The 14,572-nt window shown below is 37.6% G+C and overlaps 2 protein-coding genes across 4 annotated transcripts in view; one reads left to right on the top strand and one right to left on the bottom strand.

Annotated features, from left to right (window-relative positions):
- LOC122076862 (protein RER1B-like) overlaps positions 1-1,838 on the bottom strand; it is a 6,665-nt gene extending 4,827 nt beyond the window's left edge. Inside the window, exons 1-3 of one of the 3 annotated variants that reach the window (XM_042642462.1) lie at positions 1,637-1,838; positions 1,225-1,354; positions 625-1,017 (exon numbers count right to left, since the gene is read on the bottom strand). In XM_042642462.1, coding sequence (XP_042498396.1) covers positions 625-974 — 350 coding nt within the window. In that variant the 5' untranslated portion in view covers positions 975-1,017; positions 1,225-1,354; positions 1,637-1,838. Of the gene's footprint in view, positions 1-624; positions 1,018-1,224; positions 1,389-1,636 lie in introns of all 3 variants that reach the window. The other 2 variants (XM_042642463.1, XM_042642461.1) reach the window with 2 other exon arrangements.
- Positions 1,839-5,723: 3,885 nt separating this feature from the next.
- On the top strand, positions 5,724-13,801 carry LOC122075741 (soluble inorganic pyrophosphatase-like). Its single transcript, XM_042640884.1, has 9 exons — positions 5,724-6,026; positions 7,991-8,124; positions 8,541-8,569; positions 8,894-8,959; positions 12,282-12,389; positions 12,540-12,605; positions 12,781-12,901; positions 13,136-13,217; positions 13,520-13,801. Exons 2-9 carry the CDS (start codon positions 7,998-8,000, stop codon positions 13,560-13,562), a joined length of 642 nt encoding a protein of 213 aa, XP_042496818.1. The 5' UTR covers positions 5,724-6,026; positions 7,991-7,997; the 3' UTR covers positions 13,563-13,801.
- The last annotated feature ends 771 nt before the right edge of the window (positions 13,802-14,572 follow it).

Below are 14,572 nucleotides of genomic sequence, written 5' to 3'. Positions count from 1 at the left end.
GGGGGGACGATGACAATATAAAGACTTAATAACATTGACCAGAAATCTTTTGTCCACCCACTTTGACTCCCAGCCCCTACAGTACACAACCACCTCAGGATGGTTCCAGCCCAACAACGAAGCAAGTGCCAAGGTGCCAAGGCAAAACAATTTCTCACAAACTGGTTTAACAAGAAAATAAACAAAATGCCCATATAACAGTATAACCTCAATAGACAAAATACTAAATATGAAGAAATACATAAAACAGATGCCATTAATTATATTTTTGAAAATAGAATTTCCATTCATTAGGATGGACCATGTCTTCCTCCAACTGGATGTTGCAGAAGTAAAGAAACAAAAAACTAATTGTATTTGTCAAACACCATTGACGTTACACTTCTGGATGCAAGCATGCAAATGTTACAAAACATTGAATGGTAAATGGCACGTTGCTCACCCACCAAGAGAGAAAAATAGAAACATCGTAACAACATCTCAATCAAAGTGAAAAAGGCAGAGAAAGAGAGAGAGTTGTAACCACATAAATTAGTTAAGAAACATCTGAATTGCAGACAAAATGTAAAACTGAGAAAAATAGGGAGTGAAAATGACTAACAAACTAAGGAGATCTTATATTACCAGAACTTGAACTCAGGGAGGCGGCGGATGAAAGGCTTGAATTCATCAGAACCTTTTGTTGGCAATGAAGCCCCATCCAAACCTTCCAGCTCCGGATCAATCTTTGGTGAAAGAAACCCGATCAAGAGATTCAAAATATATATCCCCAGGCCATAGGAGACAATGTAAAAACCTTGAACATAATACACACGCAAAACATAAATGGCAGCGACAGCAAGAGTTCCCAGCCACCTTTGGACTGGAAGAGGAGTAGATCTATCCAAATAGTACTGAAAAGCCCTCGAGAAATCATTTCTCCATTTGGCCAGAGGCGCCACGGCTGAGGCGGCATCGCCCCCAACTTCCTCCATGAAAATCAGGTTTTGCCCGTCTCGACGATCTGATAGAAAAATACTAGTAAATTCAAGGAGGGGAAAAAAAAATAAGCAAGATGTATTCAACAAATGGTTCGGCAAAAACACGTTCAACTTAAATGAAATAGAAAACTTGACTCAATGGAACAACAACAATATAAACATACCCATTGAATTTAGGTTCAAAAGGCATATTAAATCGCATAATAGCGAAGCAGCATACAATAAGGAGAAGAAGATTTTGTACCTGTGTCTCGTCAAACAATACCGTTGCAGATCTCGGAAGGAATAAACGTCAAACTCAAATAACCCTAAAAAAAATTACCAGCAAAAACAGGAACTGGTCCTCGTACTCAACTAGCTAACCGTAACAACTCCTGTTCCATGAAGAGATAAGTTCAGAAGCCAGATCTACAACAGAAAGATGCCGGAAACAAATAAACCATAAATTTTCAGCGTATACGTTTGATTCCGATAAAACTTTCAGCTTCCTACAAGAAGATAAAAGTTCCAAAGTAATAGCTGAAATACTCAATAGATAGAGAACTCAAGTCCACGTAAAAAATCTATACGCGGCATTGATTCAAGTTTTAGCGGCGAAACAGATCTGCAAGGAAACATTGGGGAATAAATAAACTAATAAAGAAGTGAGAGGATACCAATTCAACTCCAAATGATGTTAAGGTAGGGTTTCAGTAGTTGATCGAGGCAGGGAAATGGTGGAGGAGAACCTTCAGACATTTGTGTGAATGGCAGCGATCTGTTTTAGTTTATAACTATCGAACTGGGGTTCCCAGAAGATCATTTTTATTGGCTTTCTGTAAAATAAACCTGCAAGACATCCACAAGGATGCGTTTCATGAGGAGGAAAACTGGACCGATCAACGAATTAAAGCGTATTACCGGTAATAACCTTGTTTTCTTTGAGAATGGCAATACACGTAAAAGTTGAAGTCAATGGCAATGGAAGTCAGTACAATTCACGTGAAGCATTTGCGTGCGTACCCATTTTTTGTGGCTGTGCCGTAGTGAATCTTTTCCCGTGAATGAGATGCAAAATTTTCCCACCTGCCGGTTCAGACTTGAGACAATCTTATTTCAATATTTTTATTTATTTTTTTAACATCTCAGCGCCCAGTAAAGCTTTGATGAACTATGGATTATTTATTTAAGAAAAATGGTTAACGTGGGTTAGGGGTGTCAACTGGTCAGGTCGGTCCGGTTTCGATCGGACTTAATCGGGCTTAAAGACTTTCAAAGGCTACACCGTGTCTGCCCATTTAACTAATTGGGCTTAGTTATTGAGCGCATAGTACACTTTATATTCGGTCAGTCGGCCTCGGGCTATAATCGGGTTACCTTAATCAGGTTTTAGTCGGGCCTTAACTGGGCTACGGACATGTTTAATGTTAAACAGGCTTTAATTGGTTTTTAAATGGGCCTTCTTTAAAATGTGCTCTTATATTCCAGCACACTCATGCAAGTAAAAAAAAAATGACAATAAATCAATAAATGATACCAAATATAATCATTATTTAAAATGTGAACATGTCTTTACCTTTTAGTTTTTATTTTTTAATTTGGGGGGTAAAATAGGTATTCTACAATCATTAAAGGGTCGGGCCAAGTCGGTGCACAATAGGCCGGTCTCGGTTGGGCGTTATTCGGTCGGTCTCGGTCGGGCGCCCGATGGTCCAAGTAGCAAAACTGAGACCGATCATTTATAAATGGGCCGGGCTCAAGCCCGACACGTTTAATAAACTGTTCAGGCCAAGCCGGTTTATAAACGGTCGGTCCCGATCGATTTAGTCGGGTCGGGCCACAAATTGACACCCCTAACGTGGGGGACTGTTTGTGCGCCCAAACACCTTAGGGGATGAAATGATGGACCTGATCTCTTAAAATGGAAATTGACGTTTTTATTGATGTTTCCTCGTGTGTTTCCATTAATCTTTACATACGCATGGGAGTTGCAATCCTTTACAAAAAAATACTTTATTGCTTTTTTTGTAAGAAATAACTCATTGGTCGAGCAGCCATACACCTAGACAACATAGGGGATAGAAATGACATCTCCACCCCCTATGAAATACAAAAACTCCACCCCTATTCATGCCTATGACCTCCACCTCGTTTTTTAAGGCACTCTTGATGGTCGATACATGAGGATTTATGCAACTCAAATAGTTTTTCAAACTTATAACTAAGTGAAAATTCCTCGAGTTAAAGAGATACGATTCATCTCTTTTGTTGCTGAATTTTTACTTTGTTGAGTCCTTACTATCACAAAAAAATCCAAGCCACCAGTGTGTGTTCGATTTCTTCTCATTGAGTCACAATTTTTTCCTCTCTTTCCTCTTCCCCCCTTTCTCCGCATTAAATAAGTTGATTGGTAATATTTTTATTTGGCAATTAAATTAGTGAGGTAATTTATTTGACAATTAGATTACTTCAATTAATATCCTCTTATGTGTTGGTTTGTATTCTCTTATATGTATAACACTTATCATTTACACCCTCCCCCTAAGATTTTCAAAGTTTTTTTTTTTTTTTTTGTTACATGCCATACGTTGCTAGCTAAAGGTCAATATTGACATGTGAATAATGAAACTTACTTATCTACCAATAGTTGGCAATTGAAAAAAATACATAGAAAAAGCTCCTATTATAGGCGTGTAAGAATCCAATTCTTAATAATTAAAATGGGCAAGAGATTGTTGCTTAATTGGGTATCCTCTACACCAATGTGGGGATCAATAAAATCCACATAGGGGGCATTGATATGGATGAAATTTTTTTATTTTCATAAAAACAAAAACGGTAATTTCCACATACTTTAGTGTATGGGCATAAAAGTCACACTATGCTCTCACAAATGGAATTCAACGTGGAATGTAGTAAGTAAAGTCATTTTAGATTTACCAATAAAAATAAAAAAAAATAAGTATGATTTACATCAACCTACCCTCGCGTCTGCCTATAGTATATAATTATTCATCAAATTTCGCGTTTGCCTATAGTATATAATTATTCATCAAATTTCATTTATTACATTTAAACCCAAAAACAGTTGACACCATAGGAGGTATTAGTTTTGGAATACAAAAAAACATAACTACCATCCCCTTTTCTTCTTCTTCTTCTTCTTCTTCTTCTTCGAGGAAAGAGCAGATTAGTTGGTACCCACATCTGGAAATGCAGAATCCAAGTAGGTGACATTGATATCAACAACAATGCCGGTTATTTTAGCTCCAATAGTACGGATCTCTTAGAACTGGACCTGCTAAGGAAATCACAGAACACACGGGGTTCTTTAAGTGGACTCAAGATCCTGTTGAGTCTGAAATCCTTGATTTCAAGCTTCGAACAAGCAAAAGCAGAGGTTTGTTACTGATATTGGTAATGATGCGACCCTGTTCATTAGGAACTAGACTTTCTTGTCCAACTACAAGCATGTGTTCCCCCTCTAAAATAACGAGGATTATTAATGCCACCGAATCAGATGAACTGAAAACCCCAAAAATGTCATGACCTCCAATGAAAAAACGTAAAGATAAACCCATACAGGAATAGATACTAACCTACAGAAGAAGAAGCGATGGTGGATCCGCAACCAAAGGTCTTGAAGCAGGCATCAACGGTCTTCCCTGTCTGTTCATTAACCTTTATATAATGCTTCATGACATCACCACAAACCGGAGCTCCTATGAGCCCTGTCCCAACAGTGTGATCAATTTTATCGAAGGATCCAACATTTTGAGGGTTATTGTAGTGATCCGCAACCCTCTCATGATACAGACGAACCAAAATCGGTGCTTGATTGTTCCTCTGGGGCAACAACCCTAGAAATTTCCTGCAACTTGTCTTAATCACTTTGCCTTTCTCATCCCTAATCTGGATTCTAAATGGTGATTTTAATCTCTCTCAAAATTAGTGTTCTTCCCACTTTATCACAACAACACAACAGTAAGGGCAGAAGAACTTGAGAATTGATTTTTAGCTGCTTCTTATATAGTTTTAGGTTTATGGTTATCCAATTGACACCACTTGTTCACCAAAAAAGGAAAAGGAGAATTTGACTCTGTTGTCATCAAACCCAGATGGGCTACCGACATCATCATCGAAAACTGATGATACCTGAAAAATTCTATAGACATAGTTTTGTGCACTATCTATCGATTTTGGGTTGGTTTCCTACTCCATTTTGGCATTTCTTCGGCTGAATAGATCACAAGATACAGGAATTCCAACGAATAGAACATGAAAAGGTTCTCAGTTTCTGGTTAGTACATAGTGGGTTACGAACTTGGGACATTGAGAAGGGATAAGTGGAAGAATAACGAGCAAAACTGTAACAAAAATAGCTTTATACAGGAAATGCCAGTAGAACTTCCATGGGTTTGGTTCGGATTTGCCATAATAGTATGCATCCTCCGTGGAAGAACACATAGAAGCTCTTGTTTTCTCAGTGGCAATGAGTGAGGAGATGATGAAGAAGAAGAAGAAGATAATAAAGAATACTCATGGTCGAAGGAAAATGGAAAAGCATTGAATGAAAAAGAGAAAAGTTGGAGAAGGGTAATTACGTTTTTTTATATTTTAAAATTAACATGTTTTTTTTTTTTTTTTTTTTTTAATTTAAATGTAATAAATGACATTTTGAGGAAGGATTATATAATATAGGCAAACGCGAGGGAAATCACCCAAAAGATAACGTCATTTTTGTGTGGTGTGCAGGTTTCTCTCACACTAGCGTAGTTGAGAAGTGAGAACCCTCTCCCCAGAATTTAAAAGGAAAAGAAAAATCCAGTCACGCCCCATTGAATAATGTAGACCGTCCGTTGAGTTGGACAATCCAACGCACCTTTTGCTCACAGAAGACCGACCGGTGAAACTCGTGAAATATGAACAAGGGAGAGGTGAGGCCTCAAAAGGCTCATCGTCTCAGATTCGCTTCAAAACAACGAAGAAGGAAGAACAGCGCAGTTCTTCTTCGTCTCAGGCATTTATCATCGACAACAACCCAACCGTGAATCGCTGAGGCTGTCTGTAAGTTCACTTCGCTTCACACTTCACTCTATTTTCTAGCATCACTTACGTTCTGTATCCATTTTTGAAGAGTGAAGGAATAGCTTCCCCCTCTCTCCCCCATTCATTTGAAGAATGAAATAGTTGTTCTGATTATAATAGAGAAAGAGGAAGGCGGCATCTGCTTACAGAAGCAGCAGGGCTGGCAAAGTAAAGCAGTTTTAACTTTCACGGTTGAATTACTGTCATTCGATTCCCATATTTACCCCGAAAATTTGAAAATTCCATTGAAAGAGGAGGGGGGGGGGCGAAAGATGGAGAGATAAAGAGGGGATGCTTTTTCTGAAACATTTTTCCTCAATTACTACTCATCTTGTGTCTTTCTTTTCCTATCCATCTCTCTCTATCCTCTGCATTCGGTAGTGGTTTTTTTTTTTTTGCAGGAAAGTTGTTTTTAGTTAGCTTCTTTGTGTGTGTTTCTTTTTCTCTTTAACCATTGGAGAAAATTTCCAATGGTCGGTTTAGTGTTTTTTTTTAGTAGCTGTCTACCTATCTAACTTGCCCCATGGAACTTTTAACTACAACTACTAGAGAGTGGCTGAGGTGAGAGGGGGAGGAATTTTTTTTTTTTTTTTTTTTTGGGGGCTGGGGGGCGGGGAGGCGTAGGGAAGGAAGAGGACGGGTTCCTTGAAGCATAAGATGAAGAGAAGAGAGTCAAACCCTCCTGGGAGCCTGCACTCTACTGACATGGCACCGACCAACTGAGCAAGCAGTTGTCTTCTATTGGTTTAGTTGCCTTGCCATGAAATTTGATGTATTATTATCATTGTTGGGTGCCCAAGTTTTGTGTACAAGTAATGGGCAATTTCGAACCCAATCAGTGTTGATCTGTGGCAATACAAAGCTCGCAAAAGAATTTTTTTTTTTCTGAAAACAAATGGAAGGCTGATTATACAAGGGAAAGATGCCAAAACATGGGGGCTAAATGATTCAGTTTGCCGAGAATTTGGCATGTAGTCAATTTAAAACTGGCCTTCTTATTCAATGGTCGGATTCGCCAAATCATTCTTCAATGTGGCACATCGGTGGTCAGTATATCGAGGTTTCCATGGGTGGTCTGACCATTCAATTGGTCAATTGTCTTGTTATTTTCAATCGATTCTTCCAGGCTCTCTACGAGATCTTTTATTTCACAGAGGGTGTGTGGTATTTCATGTGCCTGTGTCTGGGCACAGGGGCCATGCAAACAGGCAACTTTCTTTTCACTTATCATTATATTATCAAATTTATTTATTTATTTATTATTATTATTTTTAATATTCTCACTGGGCTGTAATAGGCTAGTTGGCTTAGGCTGCGTTTGGTAGTCATCCAGAAAAAACGTTTCTGGCCTTTTTCCGTTCTATGGGAACAAAAAAACAGAATAAAGTGTTTGGTGTCAACTTTGTGTTTTTTCATTTTTTTTTTTTAATGAAAAGAGGGAAAAAAACGCTAGAAACGTAAAATGATGGAACGAAAAAACCTTGTTCCGTCATTTCTGTTTCGTTCCAAATACAACAAAAATAAAAACTAGGGTAATCATTCCTGAAACAGGTTCATCAAACACCATTTTTTTTTGTTTTAAAACGGCATTTTGGCACAGAAACTAAAAATTCTGTTTTTGACACGAAACGTCGTTTTTTGAACTGAATGACTACCAAATGCAGCCGTACCCTCTCTTTTCTTTGTACTTTCTTTTTCTCTTGTTTTGTTTTTTGGTAAGTCTTTGTTGTCACTTTCCTCATTATCATTTTATGCATGTGTGTGGGTGTGGCTGGATGAAATGTGGAATGCTATTTGTTGTTTATTTGCATCTTTGAATTTCTCATGAGCCCCCCTCCCCCAATTGAATTGGTTCTTGGATTTTAATTTATTTTCCATAGTGTATAGCTTGAAGGTTTATGGATTAAGTTTACTAATTTAATGCATGTGTTTGGATATTTCAGGGTAAATATGGCTAGCACTGACGGAGAAGGGAGTGAGAAGAATTCAAATATTCCCCCAGTTCTTAATGAGAGGATACTTTCTTCCATGTCCCAAAGATCTGTTGCTGCTCATCCGTGGCATGACCTTGAGATTGGTTTGGAATCCACCATCCCAAGATTTGTTCCTGTGCCCCTTTACTTTTTTGATATTGCTAAGTTAACTTTATTCAGTTTTATACATAAGAGTTTTCATGGTCAATCCATGTGGTAGTCTGCAGAATACATGCAGGAATATCATGGTTCATGCAGTTCAACTGGGGTTCCCATTGCTTTTGAGCAGACCTTGCACCTCAGACCTACTATATAATATAGATCATCTCCATGAAACTATATTTCTTGATTCTTCAACTCAGTCTTGGTTTTCTTTGCTCAGATAGCACTACTGTTCCTTACTCTTTCTTAGCATCTTCTAGAATTTCTATTTGTAGGTCTTGTGAACTTTTTGCTATGTTTATGTCTGGATTCCATATATTATATTTTGGGTACTTACATTTGCATTAGCTCTCTGCAGGACCCGGTGCACCAGCAGTTTTCAATTGTGTAAGTTGTCTGTACTCTTACTTTTGCTGAGTCTCCTTTGTGGTGCGTTTGGGAAATGAACTCTGTTTTACTTGACCTATTGCCATCCGATTCATTGCAAACTGATAGAGTTGGTGGGATGTGCATGATGCACTCAATAGGCTTATCTGAGGTTGATGGCTCCATTTTGTAAGATTCATACCTCTCTGAAGAGATAGTGAGAATTGGAGACCAGGGGGCTTCATCTCATATGACACATTTTTACCAAGAGCAAAAAAAGGACGTGGTGGGGGGAAGTTTTATGGCTCTTGGTGGATGCTTATATCTCATGATTTTCTGTAACAGGTAGTTGAAATTGGCAAGGGTAGTAAGGTCAAGTATGAGCTCGACAAGATAAGTGGCCTTATAAAAGTATAATTTCCTCACTCGATTCATTTTTGTCCTTGCTTAGTATTTCTATTGATATTCCCATTTGTGTTAGTTGTGAACTGGCTCTAATGAAGTTGGACTTTTTATTCATGAACTGGTTGTTGATGACATAAAGGTCTAATGATAACTAATAATATTGAAAAATGAGTATGCAGTCTCATGTGATAGACCGGTTCAAATTGTCTGTAGTCTAAATACCCAAGATACAGATGTTCTCATCGATAATTGGAGAAAGGTCAGTGGATGATGTTGCCATATTCTGGTAAAATATTTCCAAACATAAATTTTTGAAACCCAAAAGCCACCAAAAGAAGATTATGTAATAATACTGCCGTTCAAATAATTAAGATTGAAAAAAGATATTGTGCGCTTATGAGAATAGGCAATGATTTGACCTGCAATTGTCAACAACACTCGTTGAATAATGGAATTATGTGGAGCTTAGTGTTTCAGATCTGGTTAATCATAGCCTATAAGTTATAGATTTGATCCCATCCTTATAGTATTATTGGATTAAGAAGAGATTAAAAAATCCAATACGTCTATACGGGTTTGGGTGTTCAGGGCCTTCAGGCCAGCCCATGAGGTAGTTCACGGCCAAAATATAATTAAATTGGACTCTTACCACAGGCTGGGTTTATCTTTTGATGAATGCAGGAAAAACAAACTAATGTTACCATGCCTGGCCTTTGCGAATCCCTTGCTTTGGATTCCTGACTGGTATCCATATGTGAAATTGTGTATAACTATGAAACACATGTGTTTTCCTCTCAGGCTCATTTGTTTCCATGTAAAAAGGTGGGCAGGAATATTTTCCTCTAAAATAAGATTTTCCACTGTTTATATTAACATAAAAGGCCAAAAGAAGACATTGAAAAAATAGCAAAAAAATCCTATGTAAAATATCATTTGCGCAGAAAATTTTGCAATGAAACAAACATGGCCTTAAGAGTATAGTTTATACTTGTTTAAGCCAAACTGAAAGATGTTATTGGAAGTTATTGATCATTGTTTTATAGACAACGGTAACAATCTCTAGACCTTGTTGCTTTTGCTTTCTACTCTCATGCCAGTTTGATGTAGCTGTAAATAACTGTGATATATATATATATATATATACACAGATGTTCTCATCGATAATTGGAGAAAGGTCAGTGGATGATGTTGCCATATTCTGGTAAAATATTTCCAAACATAAATTTTTGAGACCCAAAAGCCACCTAAAGAGGATTATGTAATACTACTGCCGTTCAAATAATTTAAGATTGAAAAAAGATATTGTGAGCTTATGAGAATAGGCAAAGATTTGACCTGCAATTTTCAACAACACTCGTTGAATAATGGAATTATGTGGAGCTTAGTGTTTCAGATCTGGTTAATCATAGCCTATAAGTTCTATATTTGATCCCATCCTTATGGTATTATTGGATTAAGAAGAGATTAAAAAATCCAGTACATCTATATGGTTTTGGGTGTTCAGGGCCTTCAGGCCAGCCCATGAGGTAGTTCACGGCCAAAATATAATTAAATTGGACTCTTACCACAGGCTGGGTTTATCTTTTGATGAATGCAGGAAAAACAAACTACTGTTACCATGCCTGGCCTTTGCGAATCCCTTGTTTTGGATTCCTGACTGGTATCCATATGTGAAATTGTGTATAACTATGAAAAACATGTGTTTTCCTCTCAGGCTCATTTGTTTCCATGTAAAAAGGTGGGCAGGGATATTTTCCTCTAAAATAAGATTTTCCACTGTTTATATTAACATAAAAGGCCAAAAGAAGACATTGAAAAAATAGCAAAAAAATCCTATGTAAAATATCATTTGTGCAGAAAATTTTGCAATGAAACAAACATGGCCTTAAGAGTATAGTTTATAATTGTTTAAGCCAAACTGAAAGATGTTATTGGAAGTTATTGATCATTGTTTTATAGACGACGGTAACAATCTCTAGACCTTGTTGCTTTTGCTTTATACTCTCATGCCAGTTTGATGTAGCTGTAAATAACTGTAATATATATATATATATATATTTTTTGATAAAGTGATGTAGCTGTAATATACCCAAACAGATTTCGGACATGAGATACACCTGATTGTTTGAATTGAAATTGTCATGTCTATCATAGTGTTTTGCAAAAATGTATATAGGAAACAGTTTAGGCTGATGGGTGGAGCCGTGGAGGTTCTTTCCAAACAGTAAATTTCTTTTATTAAAGGGCCAGGTTGTGGCCATAGCAGTTGTACAGCATCCCAAGTGTACAGGTTACCTTTTTTGAGTTGATTGAATACAATCACAGTTGCCTTTCCACACCCCCCCCGAAAAAAAAAGTGAAAAAAGGAATATTGTGGAAGACATGGAAATTTTCCACACAGTAATTCAGGAAAGGTTAATAACAGGTCCCTTCCCCTTTGGGATCTATATACCTAGCCAGTTTACCCAATTGTTGCAGTCAAAGAAGCCAAAAAATATAGTAAGGTAGTTTGAGTTCTGACAAGAGGATCAAAGCATGTGAGTGTTTCAATGGTTGGCTTTAGAAACTGAAATATGATCCCAAATTAAGTCTTTTATGGCTTAGCTTAGTTTTGGTACAACGAAGCACATAAATATGATAAAGTAAAACAATGCAATGTAGTTATGTGAAAATAAATCCTTGATCATGCTCTCTCAACACCATGTGGTGCTAGGTTAGCCATTGAAAATACATGGGGAAAGTCCAATACAAGGTGGTATGGTTGTGTTCCAACACCAATTTTCACACATGGGTAAAATCAGGAGGCACATTACATGTCCAATGATTGGAATTTACCAGATCATCTGCAATGTAGCTTGAAACCAGTGACTGACCATTGTGCCACATGTTTGCCTGATTTTATTGGACTAGTTTTAATAATTTACAAAGAAGAATCAGATTTTGAGATGTTTTTGGGCTTGATAAGCAATTCCCTTTCAAAGGTACATTTCAGCAACCCCCATACACATATCCCTTATATTGGTTTTTTTTTTCATGGATTCTGTATCCCCTTTTCTACCTTTAAAAAAGGGGAAGCTGTGGATAAGCCGCAGGTTTGGGCTACTGAATTTATCAGGGACATTTGAACTGTAGTAGGTACATTTACTTGGCATGAACACCACATCTATTGATTTAACAATCATAGAGTATAGATTTTTCCTCCTTTTAATATCCTTCCATGCTACTGTGTTTTTTTTTTTGCTGGAGTTTGACATTCTGTGGTAAGATTTGGGATCATGTTTAACATCAATATGCAAAGATAACTAATGAGGGGTGATATTGAAATTAGATTGATCGTGTTCTCTACTCATCTGTCGTGTATCCACACAACTACGGGTTCATCCCAAGAACCATTTGTGAAGACAGTGATCCCATGGATGTCTTGGTATTAATGCAGGTACTTCCTTGTTGAGTTTGTATGGCTTTGTCCACAAAGACTGACACTAATGTTTTGGAAACTCCATCTTGTCCCCCTGGTTTGTTTTCTTTCCTTATTTTTCAATCTAAGCTTCTGAATCCAATCAGTGGATTTTCCCCATTTGTACAGGAGCCAGTGCTTCCTGGTTGTTTTCTTCGTGCCCGGGCTATTGGACTGATGCCTATGATTGATCAGGTAAAATGCCCCCACCAACCAATAACTTCGTGGTTCCCTTTGGTGCTTGATGTTCATGTAATTAATTAATGAATTTTCAGACCTATGGAAAATGGAGTGGAACTGAATTTTCCCATTGAGTCGATATTTCTTTTGGAAAGCTTGATTATAATCTATAAAGTTTGTATCCTTGCAGGGCGAAAAGGATGATAAGATAATAGCGGTTTGTGCAGATGACCCTGAGTTCCGTCACTATCGGGATATCAAGGAGATTCCTCCACATCGACTGGCAGAGATCCGCCGCTTCTTTGAGGACTGTATCCACTCCATGCTATCATATTCATTATTCATTTGTGATTTATTAGTCATGATTAGCTCGGTCTCCCAGCATATCAGCCCAATTAGATGATCTACACCATCCAATGGTCATGTTCCTTTGGAGCATCAGTAAGAATCCATTGAAGAGTCAAAAGATTGGATAGTTTCTGCTTCTTTGCTGCATAATCTTCTTCATTGCTTTGTATAACCTTCACTTGTTATGTACAATGAAGACAAGAAGAACGAGAATAAAACAGTTGCAGTGAATGACTTTCTCCCTGCTGAAGAGGCCATTAAAGCAATCAAATACTCCATGTGAGTTTTCCAAATTTTTTAAATTGGCACACTTAAGTTTTTTTACTTCATATTAAAATGACTGCATCAAACATGTAACTGTGTTTATATCTCGTGCAAACTCCCATTTATTTAGGCACCCTTGAAGCTCTCTCTCTCTCTCTCTCTCTCTCTCTCTCTCTATATATATATATATGTGTGTGTGTGTGTGTGTGTGTGTGTGTGTGTGTGTGACAGCAGTTAATGGAGTTGGCTTTTAAGAGCCAATCTTTTGGAACTTATTCTTGCCATTTGTTAGCTTATGGTGGATGTTTCTGGTGCAGGGATTTATATGCATCATACATTGTGGAAAGCTTGAGGCAGTGAATTTTTCCCCTCCAAAAATTTAGTAAATGAAAGTGTGACAGCTGATTATATATGCTAGGCAGATGGACTTCTTGCAACATGCCTGCTTGTACCAAAATGTCAGTTTGATCTTGTGTTGTGCTTTTGGTAAATATCATTCCATTAAGACTGCTTTTGGATCATAGAATCAAAACTGTCTGGAATTATCTTAGTTTTATGTTGTCATCAAGGAAAATTGGGGCTTTAATCTCCAAATCCAATTCCTTCGATCGTAGTTCTTTCCTAAGCTTATTATCATAGAATTACAGAAACTGAAACACCTACCTTTGAAACTGATGGCATTGAAAATGAACCTTCCATCATAACATCAGTTACGCCTCAATTTGGGGAGACGTGTTGGCAGCCTCATCAATTATTAATGGTCAAAATTTTAGATCAATCGCATAGCCATGTATAAATAACTAACTAAAAGGTAAATAAGGGTTGTTATTCATGTAATGGAAGATGATGCTACCGAAATTCTCAAGATAAACATGAGTTATACATTTTTACATTTTCTTTAATCTAAATAGTCTGGTCCCACTAAAGTTGGGAGAGTGCACAATAATGTTTAGAGTCTTGACAAAGGGGGTGTTTAATTGAAGGGGAAGAGTTCTTTGTCTAAGAGCATGACTCCTACAACAGCATGAAGTGTCGATGAGAGCACAACTGGAGGCATTAATAGGGTGGAGGTTTTCCATTTTTCATAGGGGTAGTGGGGTGGTCATTTTCACCCCCTCCTTTGTGTCTGTAACCCATGAACTCCCTGAGATAGTCATTTTCCCCTTGATTGAATTAGACTTTAAAAATGGACCTTGTAAATAAAAGTTTTGTGATATTTGGAAAATGGTAAAAGAACCTTGTCGATCTAGCATAAGTAACACTAGACCCGCGAACCAATGTGAGGGGGTGGTGAGGCATCTTCTACGCATAGTGTAGAGAGGCAACATGGTCTTTTTACGCTTGCACCAGTGTAGTGTTTTTCTTGTGCC

This window comes from Macadamia integrifolia, chromosome 4, assembly GCF_013358625.1.
Source record: "Macadamia integrifolia cultivar HAES 741 chromosome 4, SCU_Mint_v3, whole genome shotgun sequence".
Taxonomy (NCBI): domain Eukaryota; kingdom Viridiplantae; phylum Streptophyta; class Magnoliopsida; order Proteales; family Proteaceae; genus Macadamia; species Macadamia integrifolia.
This window is presented reverse-complemented; position numbering and strand designations above follow the sequence as displayed.